We start from the raw sequence: 19,669 nt of genomic DNA, 5'->3' as shown, positions 1-19,669 counted from the left end.
TTGGTGTACCATCCAGCACTTGAAGGTAGCACCGCGTCCTATGACGAGGGTAGCTAGTGTTGGCATCTATCTCTAGCAGCGCACATAGGGCAGTGTATTCCCTGCAAATCATAATGAGAATGCAATCTGCACACTGCCCTCACCTGGTATGCAGGTTTACTGTCCCAGTTCAGGCCACCAACTGCCAAGCGTTCAGAGATCTAGCGTTCATGTGCTTTTCTACCGCAATCAAGGATCGACTGGGTCACAATGCCTCTGAACATCAATGATGCGCTCAGCCCCCTTGCATGTAGTCCTCGGGCTCCTTACCGCACATACAGTGGGCTCACGCCACCACACCTCTCCCTCAGAAGCGTTGCTAATGGTCTGTCCGAATGTGCCAATGTCCGCTTAGAGCATACAGCGATTTGTCACACTACCGCCGCTATGCTCTTCTAGCGTGGTTTTCGCTACCAGGCCGAAGCAGCTCCAGTGCCGGCACTGACCGCAGCTCACCGGGATCTCTCCCGTCTTTCATATCTCCGGCCGGACAGTATCCGCAATGGCCGCTCCCGGTACGCCCTGAGCATAGCACGTACCTCCTCTCCGGTGTCACCCCAGCGGGTAGCCTCGATGTAGTCCCCAGTCGGTCAACGATGTCTGCGGAGGGCCCAGTGTGCAACGCCATGCGTTTCACAGCAGTCTTCCCAGCGCGGCCTGGCAGCCGCGTGTGCCGTCCGCCGCTCGCGTGAATCACGCCGCCGCCGTCTGGCTCCAGGAGAGTCACCACTGCTTTCTGCTGGAAGGGAGAGCGGCCGGCAGCCGGCGCGAACTAACCAGCAGACAACTCCGCCAGGCACCGGGTGATGCTACAGGCTTACACCACCATATCCTGTGGTTTCTCGGCTAAATATCTCCGAGTGGAGCAGGATAAATAACGGATTTTAAAGCCAGCCTGCGGGAGCCTCACTCAAAGGTGGCCATTCCGCCCGTGCTCCACCTAGCGCCCCCAACACCTGCACTACACTTCCCCGGACAGAGGGAAGGAATGCCTTCAGTGCAAGCCAGATCGCCCTCAGCTCCAGAAGATTGATATGGAGCCGGAACTCCGCCGGAGACCAGAGGCCTCTGATCTCCGCCTCTTCCATGTGGCCTCCCCATCCTAGGAGAGACGCATCCGTCACCACTACTTGCTCCGATTGGGGTAGGGAGAGGGATCTGCCACTGACCCAATCGCGATCCGTGAGCCACCACTGCAACTGTCTCGCAGTGCCCTCCGAGATCAGGATGTGGTTGGACAGGTTGCCCCGATGCTGGGCCCACTGAAACTTCAGGTCCCACTGCAGGGCCCGCATTCGCCACCTTGCGTGATGCACCAACAGGATGCAGGAGGCCATCAGACCCAGAAGCCGCAGCACCAACCTGACTGAAACCCGGGATAGAGGCCGAAAGATTGGAATCAGAGCCTGAATACCCCAGACCCGCTGTTCCGGAGGATAGGCCCGGAACTGCGCCGAGTCCAGAACCGCTCCGATGAAGAGGAGCTGCTGGGAGGGACTCAGATGCGACTTCGGCACGTTGATGGAGAACCCCAGCGAATGCAAGAGGTCTGCCGTAGCCTGGAGGTGGGAGACGACTGCCTGGGGCGAGCCCGCCTTCAACAACCAGTCGTTGAGATAGGGGAAGACAGAAACCCCTGATCTGTGCAGATGAGCTGCGACCACCGCCATAACTTTCGTGAACACCCGAGGGGCACTGGTGAGGCCGAAGGGGAGCATGGTAAACTGAAAATGCTCCTGGCCCACCGTGAATCGCAGGTAACGCCGGTGGGCCGGCAGGACGGGGATGTGGAAGTATGCGTCCTGCAATTCCAACGCTACCATCCAGTCTCCAGGGTCTAGGGCAGTCAGAACCTGAGCTACAGTGAGCATCTTGAACTTCTCCTTCCGGAGGAAGGTATTGACGCTCCTGAGGTCCAAGATAGGGCGTAGGCCCCCTTTGCCCTTCTTGGGAACCAGAAAGTAGTGGGAATAACTGTGAGAAGTTGGCCTGATATATGATGTCACTAGTTCTAGTGTACACCTTGTATCAGTCCAAACAACCCTTATGGTGATTGGTTGTAAAGTCAACCTTATAGACCAGCTATCCCAGTGGTAGCATGGACAAGAGCAGTCTTAGGCTAAACTCTGTATGGCATGTGAAGCCAGCTGATGTACCATTTGCAATCCCTTGAATACCAAATGAAAGGACACCACAACAGATATATTATAAAAATAGAATATACTTATTCTAGTCAAAATACCCTCAGCACTCTTTATGAGATTCGAGGTAAGTACAACACAGTCTTATTTAAGCATACATAAGTCACACAGGCAAGTAATACAGTTAGGCACTAGGGGCAACGCAGACCATATAAGTAAGTGGTATAAGAACCACTGTCACGAACACAGGTTAGGCCTAGGCCTAGGGAATCGCTGGGGCTACACTATCCTATCAGTTGCTAGGCAGTGGGAGGCCCACAGGATTCAGGTGCAGAGTGGAAACACTCACGCGTAATGCGTTAAAGTCGATAGAAATAGTAGTATTTAGAAATTAAGAGTTTTAGGACACTTCGGAAGGAACTAGGAGTTAGAGACTTGAAAACTAGACACTAGGATAGTCAATACCCTTGTGAGCACCGGAGTACTCAAGTTACCTAGCCCACCGGCTGCGGGTGCATAGGTGTGAACTTGCGTCGGGTTTTGTCGTCGACTCCTATGGATGCCTGAAGAAAAGATGCTGACAGGCAGTCAGTGAAGAGTGTCCGGTTGATTCCAAGGATGGAATCAAGAAGGAGGATACCTGCAAGCAGAGGGGACAGAGTCTAGGTCACCAGCCAGGAGCCGGGAAGGAACCAGGAAGGAACCAGGCGATGTCGTGAAGATGCAGGTGAAGAGGTGAAGCTTGTCGCAGCAGCCACGGGTACCAGGAGGCGTCGAGGACGACCAGAACCAGGAGGCGAACTGTCCCACGAGGGCTCTTGCTGTCGGCGGCGTCGATGTCGAGTTGGGACACAACAAGCCTTGGCAAGCGCAACCCACGCAGAATGAAGGATTCACTTCTGTTGCAGACCAGGAAGGCCTGAGGTGCTTCTCTTTCACAGGGAAGCAAGGGCCAGTCTGGAGAAGCCAAACCAGCGGTGAAAAGTCAAAGGTTCGTCGTCGCAGAGGTCACTAGCCAACGGGCAAGCAACCGGACAGACGCGTCGAGCAGGAAAATGCAGAAGGGCCCCACGCAGAACTCGTGGAGTGTGGAGGGCTGATCTTCAGTGCAGATGGTGCTCGGGGTTGGGGCTTCTCAATCCCCAGAGCACAACTTCGAGGATGCCTCAGAAGCTGCGCTGGAAGCAAGTAGCCAATTTTCCCAGGTAGCCGGTCCCATGTTTCTCGTCGCCTCCACGGATCTCAGCTTTGCGGTGGATGTGGATCAGGGTCGGAGAAGTCTGGAAGTCAAGGAGTTGGTCGGGCTCTGCAGTCGATTCTTCGTAGAACGTTGGGCAAAGCAAACGGCAGGTCACTTGATGGTGCCTGTTTGCACATGGTGGTCACTCCTTGGCCACAAGGGAGATTCTTCAGTCTTCTTCCGTAGTCGAATGTCGAAGGTCCAGAGTTTCTGTTCAAGTTTCAGTTATCAGGATAATCCAAAGTCCTTGGGACTCAGCTCCCACTCTTATACTAATCTGGGGGCTGGGTTACCTGCTAGGTCCCTCCTATGGGTGGGACCAGGGAGGGGGGTGGTTACACCCCCTTCCCTTTGTCCAGTTTCGTGCCAGGACTGGGGCTGGAGTGCCCCATCACCAGTTTGAACTGGACTATGCATGAGACACCTTGAGTGCCCCCGGCAGTGTCTCGTTTCATTCATCCCTTCCTGCCCCAATATACTAAGGCCTGTCTAGGGTGGTGCTAGCACCTCCCAAGGTAGGAAACCTATTGTCCAAGCCTCCCTCGCTGGAAGGACTCCCAGCAGCAGGAGGTCAGACTCGTGTCTGTGGCAGCAGCATCAATTTTGTAATGCTGGGGCTCTGGTTAACTTTAACCGGGTAGTAGGTCTTCAACATGTCTTCTCCCTCTAGAAGGGAGGAATACTATCCTCATCGCCAGAAATGGTGTGGGGGTAGTATTCCAAAGTGTTAGACACCTTACACGACATGTTTTGACAAAGCCAAACCATAGTTACCATAACCGCGAGGATTATAAGGCACTTTAAGAGTATATGGTAGGCGATATCATAGAACAGCTATAAGGACATGGTTCCGAAACCTGCAGACAGGTTCAGCTCATGCTAGAGCACCATCTCACATGTTACCAAGCACTCTGCCTTCAGGATTGTTAAGGCCTGCCATAGGAGTGACTGATAGGTTACCCATGTGTCTATATATAAGGTAGGTATAGGAATACTACACCTAAGCAAGGGGTGATTACACGACCTTGCCCCAGCTGAGTGATCAGCCATTTGTGTCATAATGGAAGGCCAGCCTGGGGTGGCATAATACATGCTGCAGCCCCTGGTAGGCCTATGGTACACCTATGCCCTGGGTACCTATGGTACACTGTACAGGGCCCTAAAAGGTGATCCTTACCAATTGGGTTATGCACCTAAAGTACATAGTATGAATTTAGAGAGAGAACAGCTGGGCTGTGGGTCTGATTAGCAGGCCCACAGCCACATCTAAGTCGAAAACCAGTGAAGCAAAAGCAAAAAGTGGGGGTGAACATAGAAAGCAGACCCTACTCTCCTACAATAACAACCACAACCTACTTCTGGACCAGGAACGCGCTCGATGGCCCCCTTTTCCAAGAGGGCCGTAACTTCCTCCTGCAGAAGTTGCACGTGATCCCCGAAATTCGGTGGCACTGCGGTGCCATGGCTGGGAGGGTCGCCTCGAAGGGGAGGAAGTAGCCCCTTAAGACGATTTGCAGCACCCACCTGTCCGACGTGATGGAACGCCAGTGGAGCAGGTGATGGCGAACTCTGCCTCCCACTGGCATGGAATGGGCCTGAAAGCACAGACTAGGAGGGCTTTGAGGCGGATGCTGCTGGGGTAGATGTGGACGGACCGGCATGTTGTCCCCCTGTACCGCCTCGGCGGAATCCACATCCGCAACCGCGTGGAGGTTGGTTCTGCGGCCTGTAGCTAGGCGGACGTGAGGGGGCGCCCCTTCCTTGGTCATAAAAGGGGCAAAAAGTGGAAGTTTGCGGGCGCGAGGCCGAGAGGCCCAAGGACTTGGCCGTAGCCCTGGAGTCCTTAAAGCGCTCCAGCGCACTATCCGCTTTGTCGCCAAAAAGGTGACTGCCATCGAAGGGCATGTCCATGAGGGTGCTCTGGACATCCCCAGAAAAACTCGAGAACTGCAGCCAGGCGTGGCGACGAAGCGCCACCGTGGTAGACATTGCCCTACCCAGCGTAGTGTCCAGTCCACATCGGATGGCATGCCGCGCTGCATCCCGCCCCTCGGCAAGAGCCTGGGCGAGCCGTGTCCGGGCCTCCTCTGGACACTGGGGCAGCATGTCCTCCACCGTATCCCACAGGGAGTGGGAGTAACAGTCCAAGAGACAACTGGTGTTAATAGACCGCAATCCCAAACTAAGGGAGGAGAACAGCTTCTTACCAAACTGTTCTAGTCTCTTGGATTCCCAATCCAGGGGAGCGGACGGGAAGGAGGTCTGGGAAGTAGAGGCCTGGATAACCAGGCTCTCGGGCGTGGGGTGCAGGGACAGGAAACTGGGGTCGCCCGGTGCAGGGCGGTAGCGCCGGGTCACGTTCCGGTCCACAGGAGGCACTGTGGAGGGCTTGGACCAGGTGCCCTTCAGAACGTCCACTAGTGCTTCATTAAACTGCAGCAGAGGCTGACGGTTGGAGCACTTCTGTGAGGAGGTTAGTCCTCACGGCCACAGCAGGTAGCTCCAGCCCAAGGGCTTCGGCCGCCTTGCGCAGCACCACAGAAAATGCAACACCTTCCTCCGAAGCCACGGTCGGAGGAGAGATGAAGCCAGTGTCAGGGGAGGTGTCAAGGCCACTGGCATACCCCAGCTCGTCTGTCCAGTCCTGTGATAACTGGCCCTGCCAGGCCAGAGGGTCATCAGACCCTTCCCAGTCGTCACCGTTATCCGATTCCTGGTAGACAGGTGGAATGATCGGAGCCGGGCGGAAGATGAAATTGCCACCCATCGGCGTCGGGTACGGCGCCGGACTGCGCCGCTCCTACGCCGGGCCCGGACCGGGACTGAACTGGGGAACGGCATCGTCCGAAGGCGGTGCCGGTGGTGGCACCGGAGTCGGCGCCGGCGGAGGGGTCGTGAGGTCGACCGGCGCCGACTGGGATCCAGGCCTGGATCCCGCGGTGACCTGCGGCGTCGGGACCGGGGTTGACAACGGTGCCGGGGCCAGAGCCGCCGGCTCGCTAGGCCTCTCAGTTGAGCCCGTGGGGCCCGAAGGCACGCCGGCAGGTGTCGACGGCAGAGCCAGGCCTCTCATGGCCAAGAGGAAGGCACTGATCTCCGCCAGAGTCACGTCAGTCCCAGGGGCCGGCGGGTATAGGGACGGACGTGACTCCTGCGGCTCCAACGGAGCCACGTGGGTGGTACCACCCGAACCCTCAGCCGAGTTGCGCGACCTTGGACTTCTTACTATGCTTCGACTTACCCGAAGACTTGGAACCAGACGAGTGGTGATGGCTGTGGCTCCGCGACCGGTCCCTCGACCTCCTCCTCGACCGGGACCGTGAACGGCGCGGAGCCGACTGCCGGAGCTCAAGTACCTTGCGGGACCGCTCCCACCTAGCCTTCGAAGTCAAGGCCCGGCAGTCGAGGCACGACTCAGCATCGTGGTCAGCCCCAAGGCAGTAGAGGCACCGGTGGTGGTGGTCCGTAACCGACATCAGTCGGTGACAGGAGTCACAAGGTTTAAAACCAGGCATCCTACCGGCACCAGAGTCGAGTCAACGAGAATAGACCAAAAGAGTCCAAAACATTTAGTCAAAAAATGACTAAAAGGGTATGCTCTTCCCGGATCGGCGCTGTCTGGTGTGGAAAAAAGAAGAACTGACGTCAGCGCGCGAGGGCGCAGTCTAAGTACTCCGACGACGTCATCCCGGCGCACGACGCCGACAACGGATGCGGAGCCGCAGACGACGCCTAGTGACACGCAAGGGTATTGCTGACGAAAAATCTTTCCGGATCCAGCCTGACGTCTGGGGATATTCAAAGGTGAGGAATCTAACTAACGTGTTTCATTCAGATCAAAGGGTTTAGTATTCATAGGCCAGATCCACGTTATGTACAGAGAGAGCATCCAGGGGTAGTGACATCCTACAGTGTTGGGAAGTTGAGCCCTGATTGGCTAAAATCCTCAACACGCACAAAGGTGAAATAACACTTATCCTTACTGTCACAGGATGTGGATCTCAGGGATTTTTTACTAGGCCCCAGGAAGCCACATCAGAAATGTTTCACTTATGCTGTCTACAATTAAATATGGAAAATATCCCAACAAGAGGCCGCAGAGACATTAAGTGAAAAATACCGTATAAATCTAGAAAAATCTCTAGCAGTGGTAGACAGTGGGTTAACTACATTGACCTCCAGGATATGTTCTTTAGGCAACATTGTATCTTCTGCGATAGACATACTTGAACAAGATTTGGCCATATTACAACACAGGCAGTCTCAATTACTATCTATTATGTTGTTGAGCTGGACGCTGCAATCTTTGCGGGCAGGCTATGTGCCTTGGCGTTATAATAACAGTATGTCTCTGTTCTCTGAATACAATCTAACAGATAAACAGATAGAAATGGCACAAAGGGGAGCAAAATATACAATGCTGTGTATTGAAAAACTGTATAATTAGCATTTACAGTGTCAGAATTACCGTCCACAGATTGGCTAATCCATGGCCACATAACTCTAACGGTCACTATTTTTCAGTTTCAGTATCACCTTGAACAAAAGCAGGCACGCAGATATGAAGAAATGGGTAAGGAATATATTAAGGTATCATGGGTAGTATCATACAGAGTTCGATGCCGGAATGGGGATCGAGAAGTGTTTCTAAGCCGTACAAACTGTGAGAACACTTTAAGTGGATCACTCATATGCCAGGATATAATGCTGCATGGGGCTTGTAATGGTTCTGCAGTGAACTTGTCCTGCCAACTGAGGGGTGCCCTAGCTGCAGTGATTACTCCAGCATTCAGGCTCATTTCAAATGGGAGTTACTTGATGCTGAACAGTCAAGGCTGATCTGGTAACCTGAGCTCCAGGGTTACTTGTATGCAGGTATTGTTTCCACCGACACATACAGTCAGGGAGGCGCCGTGATGGCCTTCACTGAATGTTTCTTTAATACTATTTGATACTCTAAGCAGAAGGAAAGCCATGCTTTTACAAAAGTCTGTGCCCTTAACTTTTGCTCGAGAGACTTCTGATCTCCAGATTGCAAGGTCTTCGGCAGAGATACAGATGCTTATCCATACAAACTGCCCTTTCCATTTCGCAGAACTGGTAAATCGTATCTTTAACATGTCTGATACGCCAGGCATAGTCCACCTATTTGCCAGCATAGGTTCTGGACTTCTAGGCACCTTTCAGACGGTACTTGAAGTTGTACCAAACTTCATACACTCTGTATTCGGAAGCATCTTTGGGAGACTTCCGCTCATCCTGTTTCTAGTATCCTGCTTGTTTTCCATCTGCTACACAATGGACATCCCAGTCACCAAGGTGATGGAAAAAGCACTCCTGGAGTGTAAATACAGTGACCGCATGGTACAACATCGCCTCGCCTAAGAGAACTAAGTGCATCTTGGTCTGTCATTTCGACCAGTCTGGATGGACTGCATCTTACCTGTCCTCCAATGCCTGTTTTGCGGAGAAGAATGCTTGTTAGACCTTTGTTTGACACTCCCATCATTTGCACAACCGGATGTGAATGCTTTACTGGACCCAATAATGGCCCATGTTCTGCAGTGTCCTCAGCGTATTCTGATGTTGATGGCGGCATTCTTTGAGCCCCCACAGATAGTAATAGCACCTGTTGGTATGGGCACGGGCTCCTCCTTTGACACCCAGGCTTTGGACGGCGCACAGGCTGCCCCAGCACTGGCTGTGGACAGTGTGGAACATCATCTGTGTTCAATTGACATACGTCGCGAGGTGCTACAGGGGCCGTCTACTGCGGAAGCAAGCAACAAAAATGTTGCGTCTACCAGCCAGGACACAAACATTTGACTCATTTGCCCGTTTTTAAACATGCTCTAATTTGGAACTCAAAAACAAAATTGACATTCCTTTAATTAATTGGGCATACATGGCTTTCTAATGCTTACAGTGATTCGGACTATAATTACGGACACTTTATAGCTGCGGCTAGTAAAAAAAAAAAAAGTAATTTTTTTTACGTTTTTAGAAATGTTTTAGTAGTTTTAAACATTTTAGCAAAACAACTGTTTTTATAAACTTTATGCATACCAATATCTAGTAAGGCTAGTAGTATGGTGATAAGTTACATATGTAGTCCAGTCGGAAGCGGAGTGGGTGTTATATTCTATATAGGTACCCTATATAGGCGCAGGTAACGTTGCACCCTTTCACCTATATTCTTCCCTACATTACAGACATAACGGTTGTTAGAGACTGACCTTTTACCTAGATAAGACACTGCAGTCAGAATGCGGGTTTTCCCTAGTTTCAATCTCATACATTATGCATGAGGCTTCTTGGAAGCACAGCAGGACTAACAGCAGGACTAACATCTCCTGTATAATATCTCTGTATAAAGTTCAGGCCCAACGTCATCCTTTAGGCCAACACAGTAACACAGCAAGGTAGGACCCCTGGGGAGACATATGGGTATATATACATCACATATTTCTTAAAGGACAGAGGAGACCGAGACTTTCTGGCTGACACGCTGACCAGAGACGCTGAGGTTCCTGCATGCAGACTCTCCAGCTCGCAGTGGTCGAACATCCCTCGCGGGGTGGATGGGGTCCCATATTCTCTCATTCTCAAGTAATGGGGTTGACTAGATCCTAGAGGGATTCTTGGTATAACACCTACATAGATGCTAGGTACATTTAGGTACATCTAGTTAGGGAGGCATCGTAGGAGTACGCACTTTTTTATCATGTGTTGTATATTCTTGTATGTATCCATGATTATTACAAGATGGTAGAACTTTATCATCCCTTTACTTTCATAGTGCTTCTAATCATATATCTCTGCTACTGTCTAGTGGTTGTTGCAGCTCAATAACAAGTGTTAAATAAATTCTTATTGAAAACGCCCAACCTGTTTATTCTGTGTATCTCTCTGAGACAAACTAAGTGAGCACGAGTGACTGAGCGAAAAATAGTATATTGTTTCCACGATTCTGAGGGATCAGGGTTGTCATGTTCTGAGGTTTCCAAGAACTATTCTCTCTCAATAAGAGGAGATTCTAGTGGCACTGTGAGCTAGCTGATACAGACAGGCTAACGTATCCGGTGGTCCGCCACCAATCCCACAGTTTATGTTATCCAAACGCGCAGATCCTGTATAGGTTATATAGGAACTACACGACACAGAGGTCACAATCCTCATTGCAAGTTAGTTCCATGTTCGATGGAGTAGTGGAAAGGTTGTGGGAAATTCTCCAGATTCACTGAGAGAAAGATAGTTATGTCTCCAGATCAAACAGACAAAGTATTTTGACATTAGGAAATCTGCACATGATTATATGGTGTAGGTGGGGGATATGGTTCATATCAATCATCCAACTGTATGTGAGGAGTTTTCTAAATTCACATGGCCTCTTATAATAACTTAGTGCAGTGAAGGTCTCAGATTTAGAATCTATGTGCAAAGGAGAAAAAGTGAGTCAAAAGGACTTCCATCCTCTGGAACCAAGGATGGAATGAGGAGTGTGTTCGGTGTGTAATTGGTGGCCTCAGTGGTAATGGAATTTCAGGTAAGCCAAATTAGTTACAGGATGTTATACAGTAATAGTTTGGTTTTGACTGTCTGTATATGGACTGCAATAATTTTATTTTGCTCTAATGACTGGTTTCATTTGATTCACTTTCTCTACCCATCATTAAGTTTACCTTTTTCTGTTGCAATGGAAATATGTGTGGTGTAATATACTTTATCTCCTATAGAATTGTTATATAGCGCTTATGGAATTTCTATATATGTACCACTTTGCCTTTCTGAAATCTGGAACTTCCATCTCTTCAAATTAGTGTCTGAAATGTGATCAAGTTTCACTGCACTCCGGGTAGCATTGGTGTAGGAAAATAGGGTCTGCTTTTATGGTAACCCCCACTTTTTGCTGGTGTCATTCTGTTTTGACTGGGATCCTGCTAATCAGGACCCCAGTCACTGTGCTCTCTCCCTAAATTGGACTATGGTAAGTACTTTGGTACCTTCCTAATTGGCTGCTGGTGTACCCTTCTAAGTCCCTAATATATGGTACTAAGGTATCCAGGGCATAGGTACACCAGGGGTCTCCCTTGGACTGCAGCATGTATTATGCTGCCCATGAGAGACCACTCAAACTGCCGTTGCAGCCTGTGTGAGCTGGTGCCAGCATCACTCACAAGTTTCCTTATATATGAGGTCACTGCACTTAAAACCAATAAATCACCCCTAAGGCAGGCCTTTTAATCCTGAAGGCAGGGTGCTTGGTTATAAGTGTGAGAGTACGCTGCATGAGCAGGACACCACCTACAAACCCCGGAGTCCATTCTCCAGGTTTTATAAGTGTGGTCAGTCATTTTATACATATGGTGGACATCAAGTCATTCACGGGATGTCTAACTATATATTGGCTGCACCGAAACCGGTCATGTTTGCTATCAAACATGTTGGAATCCTACCCTAACACCGACCGATTCCAGTGTTGGATGTAGGATCCCATGTACTGGGTGGCTCCCCTAGAGAGCCCCCTGTATTTCCGGTACCAGACTTTCAGGGTCTAACAGCAAGCTAGTGTTGTTGCTGACCACAGACCCGGTTCTGCCCTCCTGCTGCTGAGCCAGGTGCGAGCAGGGGAAGGTAGAACAATAGGTTTCTTGTCACAGGGAGGTGTGACTACCTCCCAGACAGGACTTAGTGTATTGGGCAGGGGTGGGGCCGCTTGCCAGCGCCACCAGACTGCTTTGAAGGGCACACTTGGTGCCCTCCTTGCATATTCCAGTTGAAACCAGTTCAAGGAGCCATTGGCTTCCGCTCTGGCGGAAAACTGGACAAAGGACATGGGGGTATCCTCCCCTCTGTCCAGCCCCTCCTCTGAGAGGGGCCCCTGAATCATCCCAACTCTTTCCTCTAGGTACCTAAGGGCTTACCTGTGGGTGGCTCTTCAGATTCGTCGTGGGACAAGATTCAGATCCGAAACCACTTCTACTTCTACCATCTGGGCACTTTGGACTTCGCTTTGGGAACCAAGTCTACATTTGGGAAGACTCCTGCTGCTCCTGGTCTGCGTCATTTATGTCTGTGCTTCAATCAGGTTCTTCTCCAGGCCTGTGGTCATCAATAAACTTGAGGGGAATCTCCCTGGGAGTGAAGAAGTCACTCCCCTGCATCTGCAGGCAAGTCAATTAGGCTATCATCCAACAAGGAGCTATAGAGGGATAGTATATGCCAGGCCACCCTCCACTCACCTCATAATCCAACACAAAAGACCTGGCAATGAGCGGCACTTTTCATCAATTAATACTGTGAATACGTAGGATCGCTCAAAAGGTAATGTTTATATCTATCTCCCTTGAGTCAGTAATTCTATTTCATGAACTCTGAAATGATCCCCTGTGCCATATAAATTAATATCTAATAGATCCCACAAAGTGAAAAGAAACCAGCCTAGGATAGCGTCACTCAACCAGCCCCCATCAATTTCAAGACATGTGATGTCAAAAAAATTATGATGTGCCGGAAAAAATGTGGAAAAAATGAGAAAGTATCTCACGTGCGCGCCACAAGAGGAGCAACTGGCAGGCACTCACCAGTTTGCCCATGTACTTATCATCATTGATATTGGCTAGTAATTGTGGCTCTAAACCCCTAAAGATCGCAAAAACACAAGGGTAGAGGAGCACAGTAACTGTACGTAATGCTTATATTAATCAAAAACCTTTATCTTAACAGGCAAAAAACATATTTGAGGCGGCAAAGTAAAAGTTTCTTTTATAAAAAAAGACAACACAGCATCTTCTTTCTTCTGAAAAGTTTATATCCTTATTCTTTTCTTTTATTCATGAATCTTCATGACAATCTACATATATAACAAGGTACAGCCTACGCGTTTCGTCTCAACCTCACAGGACTTCTTCGGGGCAAAGTCTATGGGGTCTTTTAGGATGGCGGTCAGATGACCGTCGGCGGCGGTCATCCGCCCGCGATCGCAACCCAGAAAACCGTCGGTCCCATTAGCATGGCAGTGACGACCGCGGCGGTCAGATTTTCCGCCCGCCACTTTTCCCCCGGTAGCACTCCGCACGCTTGCCTGGCAGGCGGAGCTGGACCGCTAAAATGGGGCCGGTGCAGGCCTAGGCTCCGCCAGCATGATTATGATGCCGGCGGTAGCCAGCCTCTCCGCGGCGGTGGAACCGCCATGGAAAGGCATGCAGAGAATGTCTCTGGGGGCCCATTGTGGAACCCCAATGTGTTTGGGGGGGGTGAGGGTGCACTGGGGGGTACTCCCCTACATGTCCCTGTACCAGGTGGCAGGCACCGCAGTGCAGGGATATGCAGGACATTCTTTTTTGGACATCGCGGCGGTGCTGCTGGCAGCAGCAACCTCCGCAATGTTAAATACCGTGATCCTACCGTCGCGGTCAGATTTCGACTGCGGAGCATACTAATTGGACCGGCAGTAATGGCGCGGTCCGAGCGGGCGGTGTTTTCCCGCTACCATGGCGGTCGGAGTGATTTTCTGACCGCCATCCTAATAGACCCCTAAGCGTTAATTAATCCAATTCTTCAAAAAGATGAGACATCGGTCAATCCAAGTTTGATCAAATCTATAAACTATAAATATTTAATCATATCAAAGACCGCATCAACAGAAACCTTTCACTCCCCAGCATTTCAATTGTGTTTGCAAATCTAGTGTCCAGTATGACTTAATTTCAGGTTTAAATAAACCCACCGCCTCCACAACCCTTCTCGTAGGCGCTGTCAAAACATAATTGTTTCACCCATCTTTAGAATTCCTTAAATGTTCTCATTTTGTAGCTAGAAAAGTCGGAATTAACACCTATTCAGGCGTTAAACATTATCTGGTTGAAGCCAGAAGGGACATCCAATTTGAAGAGCTTGAAACAAACTTTTACTTTGCCTCCTCAAATATGTTTTTTGCCTTTTAAGATTAAGGTAATTGATAAATATAAGCATTACGTACAGTTACTGTGCTCCTCTACCCTTGTGTTTTTGCATTCTGTTAATTCCGCTTTTTTTTTTAAACGGTTGACCCGAACAGTGAGCAATGTGAAATAGTTTGGAATAACAGTGCGCGGCGATTGTATACAACAACCATTTGTCCTGCTATTAAACCCCTAAAGATCACTGATAATTTTGATGTCAGAACCGTAGGAAAGTATGTTTTTTGTTTCTATATCCTCTGAACAGAACATCACTTAAAGCAAGGAGGAAATCAATGGGGTATGTTCTTGTTGGAGAGGCAGATTAAGGTCCCGGAGAACTGTGCCTTAACTATGTCAAGAATTGGCGCTTGCTGTCTTTCTTGCGACTTGGCCTTTTCTGCAGTCTTTGGAAAAGGTCAGCACCTTCAAGGGTCCCTGTCTCTCTTGGGAGTTTTGAAGATAATCTTCTTCAGGTGCACACTGCTCCTTCCCTTCCTAATCCCTGGGTAAGAGGTCTAAACAGGATTTGTAAGGATATTATAGGTCTTGGTAAACAGCTGGGGACAGCACCCTGGTGCTTTTTCAACCAATTCATCTTCTACACTATGCAATGCATGAGAAGCACGCTATAAACATATGCAAAATGTTAACATTTGACACCATAACACTCGATAATGATGTACATTTTAATGATGATGTGATCTTTGATGGGGATATACCCGTGAAAACTGACATGAATCGTTCCACTGCATTATCTCGGATGACAAACAGTGCCCTACATCGAAATTTGTACATGCAGACAAGGCTTTCTATGATTTTCTAAGATTTTTTTGGACTAAGACCCAAGCTCCAATTAGCGTTTATTTTAGCGCTCATCTTCCCCTCTGATTAAATGCTTCACTATCCTGATGGGCTCTACGGATTGACAGCTAGGAAAACAAACTGTGCCCAAGGCATTAGGGTCACACGAAGGGACACCTACAGAAAATGAAGCCGAAGAGTAATACGTTGATACGAGGCACAGGAAAAAGAAGCAGATAATTAAACCCTTTTCTTAAAAAAAAAAAGGTAAAAGCACCTGAAAGGGCCAAGAGATGTCAACGTGCATTTGGAAATACATTTCCGACGTGATATACGAAAATGGGTGGAGTTCAGTGTGCAAGCATCCCACAGTACAGAGGGGAGGGAAATATCTGTTCTTCATGAAGTAATGCACTCCAATTTGGGCTTCACTTAAGCTCACTGGCTACCTTAAAGAATCAGTGCAGTTCCCCTTATAAGCCTATGCTATCTAGCTGCTTGTTTTCTCCAGTTCTTTTTTCTTTTTAAGAAAGTACATGAACATTGTTTTCTTAGCGTGTAATTTAAATAACAAGTAATTGTGACTGGTAAGGTTTGTGACGTTAAAGAGTATTTTCTCTTGTAAGTGCCCCTTATTCGCACACATGCAGAAATAATCAGTTTATGAATACTATATATCAAGTTAGAGGATATACATTGAAAATAGTGAGAGAGATCTCACTTACCTCTCCAGAGTTGTAATGATGCTGAAAGTACACAAGGGAAGACAACAATAGCCAGGCAGAGCAGAGGAGCTCATCTGTTGAGAGTGCAGAGGAAGAGGATTCAACATGGAGGCTCTCAGTCCAAGTCACTTCAAGGACCATCTGCAGCACCTCCATGAAGGGGTCATTAGAAAGGAGCAAGGCCACTTCTGGCGGTAGAAAAGATGAATTAATAAACCATTCAAAAATAAAAGCACTGGCCTAATAAAAGTATTGCGTTGCAAGGACTGAACATTTTCATGACTCGGATACTGCATTTTCAGGAATGGTCACAGCTGCTACCTAAAACGCTTTGCTTGTTTAATTCACAATTCTATTTTACAATACAAATGAAAGGCCTACAGTAGGCATCAGATTAAAAGTTACTCAAAATCTGAAAAAGTTTCTTACTTGTAATCCCAGTTGTCCACCATGAGTATCTTCTCTGAAATGATAAACATGGTACTTATCGCCATTGTGTGCAGGAGCCTGGAAAACGTTTGTGGGAGAGAGCTAAGCTCTCTAGTGTTTTTAAATAATATCTATTTAACGCAACTTTTTTACAAAACAGAGAGACATCCTAATAAATACATTAAAATCTAAGAAAACTATTTAAAAGTTCCCGTCCCAGCCTTGGATTAACTCCATGGCTCCAGATTGTAATGTAGAAGACAGTTTGAAACCAGTTTTAAGGTAAGTCATAATGATAGTAAGTATATTAACCTGTTTCAATGAGTATGGATCCCTTCCAGGAAGGCAGGCCTATTATTAATGAATTTAAATGTAATGCCAATAATGGAGAACTAGGGTTACGAGAAGCAGAAGGTACTCTCTTATAAGCCTAGTAGGGCATTGAAGTTATCTCCACTGAAGTCAAGAAGAATAGAATATTCCCATATCCTGAATCACTTTGTAATGGAATTTTACAATGGCACAAACAATTGTATCATATCTGTTTTATTTTTTTTATTACAAATGTCTTATCTAATTAACTGAAAAAGAATAACGTAATATCACACAGCAGCCTAAACTGGAACATTGCTGCTTTCGGAACTCGCCTAAAACATCCAAGAATTAAGTAAAATGTAGCCAGAGAACCAGCATAGACATAGACATAGACTTTCACATTGCTGGGCAGATCGTGTGCTCTTTCAGAGTTTCAGCACAGCCCCTACTTCTGGGGGCCCAGGAGGAAGAAGCGGAGGGCTGAGCAACTGAAGAATACCTACTGATGGTTACAGAAGCCCTGGTGCACCAACAGACAACTGGCGAGCTGACGAAACATCTCTTTCAATGATGAACCAAGATGAGCCATGTGTTTACAATACCAAATTTAGGGCCAGATGTACTATTGCACTGGTTACAATTTGTGACCAGTCTTTCTGCGACCAAAAAGGCTGCTTAATATAAAAGGCATTTGATTGGCCATCATCACAGATGGTGGCCTGCAGGGCTCAGCAGACAGACAACCCGGTGATTGCATTTGAAAATTAAACAAAGGCCCACATTTACATTTACATTGTGTCAGGTTAATTCCAGCTCAGTGTGATCGATGATCGCGTTGATACGCTGAAGTAAGGAACAGGATACTTATCAGGGTATTCGTTAACAGGCATGGTGATGCTGTGCGAAATCCCTAAGCAACCAGCAAACTGAGCTGGAATGAGAATAGTGATTTACCTGTGAAGATTGAACCTATTGACACTCTTATTCAAGCCCTGATGAAGTTCCGACTGTTTGGAACAAAACGCATGGTTTGAGCAGTATGTGTTATTAAGGATGTATGTTCAAGGAAAAAAGTACGAATAAAGGCTTTGAAATAACAGGACTGACTAGAATTCATTACCTGGCAGGAATATGGGACGTTAGTCCGCATGCGTTTACAACGCATGCCATTACAACGCGGTTGTTACAATGACCACGTTGTTACATCGCATACCTTTACAACGCAAGTCGGAACAACCCCTTGCTGTAAGGGGCGCTGGATGTTGGAATAGTATAATTTACTATTCTAACTCCAGTCTGTGCAACAGTAGGGAAGGTGTTGGATTTTAAATCCAACACCTTCTGCCCCCTAACGCAAGTAGTTGATCCGACTTGCGTTGTAAAGCTATGCGATGTACCAACGCGGTCGTTGTAACAACCGCGTTGTGTTGGCATGTGTTGTCTTGCATGCGTGGTAAACACTGTTTACCCCTGGCACACCTCCTTTTGCTTTATTGACTACATATCTGGAACACAGAGACACCATACAACAGCAGGTGCTGGAGAGATTGTGCACAGGACTCTGGAACATACAAAACTAATGTGAGGTGCAGATCTGAAGGTCTGCCGTTGTGTTCTTTTCAGTTGACATTTACAATACACTTACCTCTCTGTTGAAACCTTCTGCAGGATAAAGAATAATTTTAGCAGTGGTTTGTGACACAGTGCTCTGTCCGCGAATACCTCTCTACTTGGTGTGTGTTGTAATGGTTTGCGTAAAACTGACGTCTGATGTCTGCATTAAAACCTCTTTCAAGGTTGTCAAATGGTGTTGTTGTGGTTTCTGATAGACCTGCCTATATATGTTTAGATGTCTTACTTTGGTCATTAGTATTTAGAGCAGTAGTTTTGAGTGGGACAGGACTATTCATTGAGAACGCTCTCTGGGTAATAAGTGAGTGCAGTGGTTAATAAGGTTACACTGAGCTCTTTGGTGTACGTCTCACCTATCTCCTTTTCTTATTTTAAAAAACTTTAATGGTATTTTATGAAGTATATTGTAGTGTACTTTGCTGGATAATGTCATCAGTGATGTCATTTGAGAAGTCATCAGTGATGTCATTAGTGATGTCACTAGCCATGTCACAAGTGAGTGATGTAATATATGAGGTCATAAACAGTGCATTGCAGGGGTGTAAGTTATAGTTAGCTCAGGTAACTATAACTGCTGAATTTCTGTGGTTTTGTACAAGTGAAATCTGAGCCTAACTATAATGTCCCTGTAACCTTTGTGTTTTGTTATATATATATATATATATATATATATATATATATATATATATATATATATATATATATATATATATATATATATATATATATATATATTCGACCACAGTAATGTTCCTTTTTTAAAATTATTTATTCAGGGTGCAGGACTCGCCACAACGCGTTTCAGCCCACCACAGGCCTTAATCACATGACTTTTGATGCACGTCATCGCCGTGCTTTTAAAGTGAAAAGTGCTCGTAAATACAAAACACATGTGCAAACATATCCATAGACATAAAAGATATCCCTGTTTTTCCTGGACATTGCTGCTAGAGCTCCCATCATATACTGTTATAAATATAGTTGTAAAATACAATTCATAATTTAAGGATGTAAAAAACGCCCTGAAAAATGTTAAAAAGTACAAATATCTTTCTGAACATTTTAATAAACATTTGGTTGTTTTTTTGGGAAAGCACCTCTCGTGAGCATTTTTTTCTGTGTATAGAACCTCACGTTTATCTACGATACATAAGATAATGGCACCAGGCATTTTTCTGCTAAATAATGCAGGTCAGAACATCACCATTGATAACAGTGAGGCATGAGCAATGCGGATCCCAATTTTAAAACTTTAGGTTTCTAGTCTATGGCAAATAAAGTGATAACTAGAAATTTTTAATATGTATATATATCTGTGCAAAAATAGCAAACATTAAAGTGCTGATTATTATATTATGCATCAATCTGTACTGAGTAACAATCCGATATTCATATTGGAAAAAC

At 47.3% G+C, this 19,669-nt stretch overlaps 1 protein-coding gene across 1 annotated transcript in view; it reads right to left on the bottom strand.

The window, feature by feature from the left end:
* Positions 1 to 19,669, bottom strand: part of MEI1 (meiotic double-stranded break formation protein 1) — a 2,222,673-nt gene that overhangs the window by 632,010 nt on the left and 1,570,994 nt on the right. Inside the window, exon 24 of the mRNA XM_085599901.1 lies at positions 15,890 to 16,077. Coding sequence (XP_085456027.1) covers positions 15,890 to 16,077 — 188 coding nt within the window. The remainder of the gene's footprint in view (positions 1 to 15,889; positions 16,078 to 19,669) is intronic.

This window comes from Triturus cristatus, chromosome 4_2 (genome assembly GCF_964204655.1).
Source record: "Triturus cristatus chromosome 4_2, aTriCri1.1, whole genome shotgun sequence".
Taxonomy (NCBI): Eukaryota; Metazoa; Chordata; class Amphibia; order Caudata; family Salamandridae; genus Triturus; species Triturus cristatus.
The sequence above is the reverse complement of the archived record's forward strand: the minus strand, read 5'-3'. Positions and strand labels throughout refer to the sequence as shown.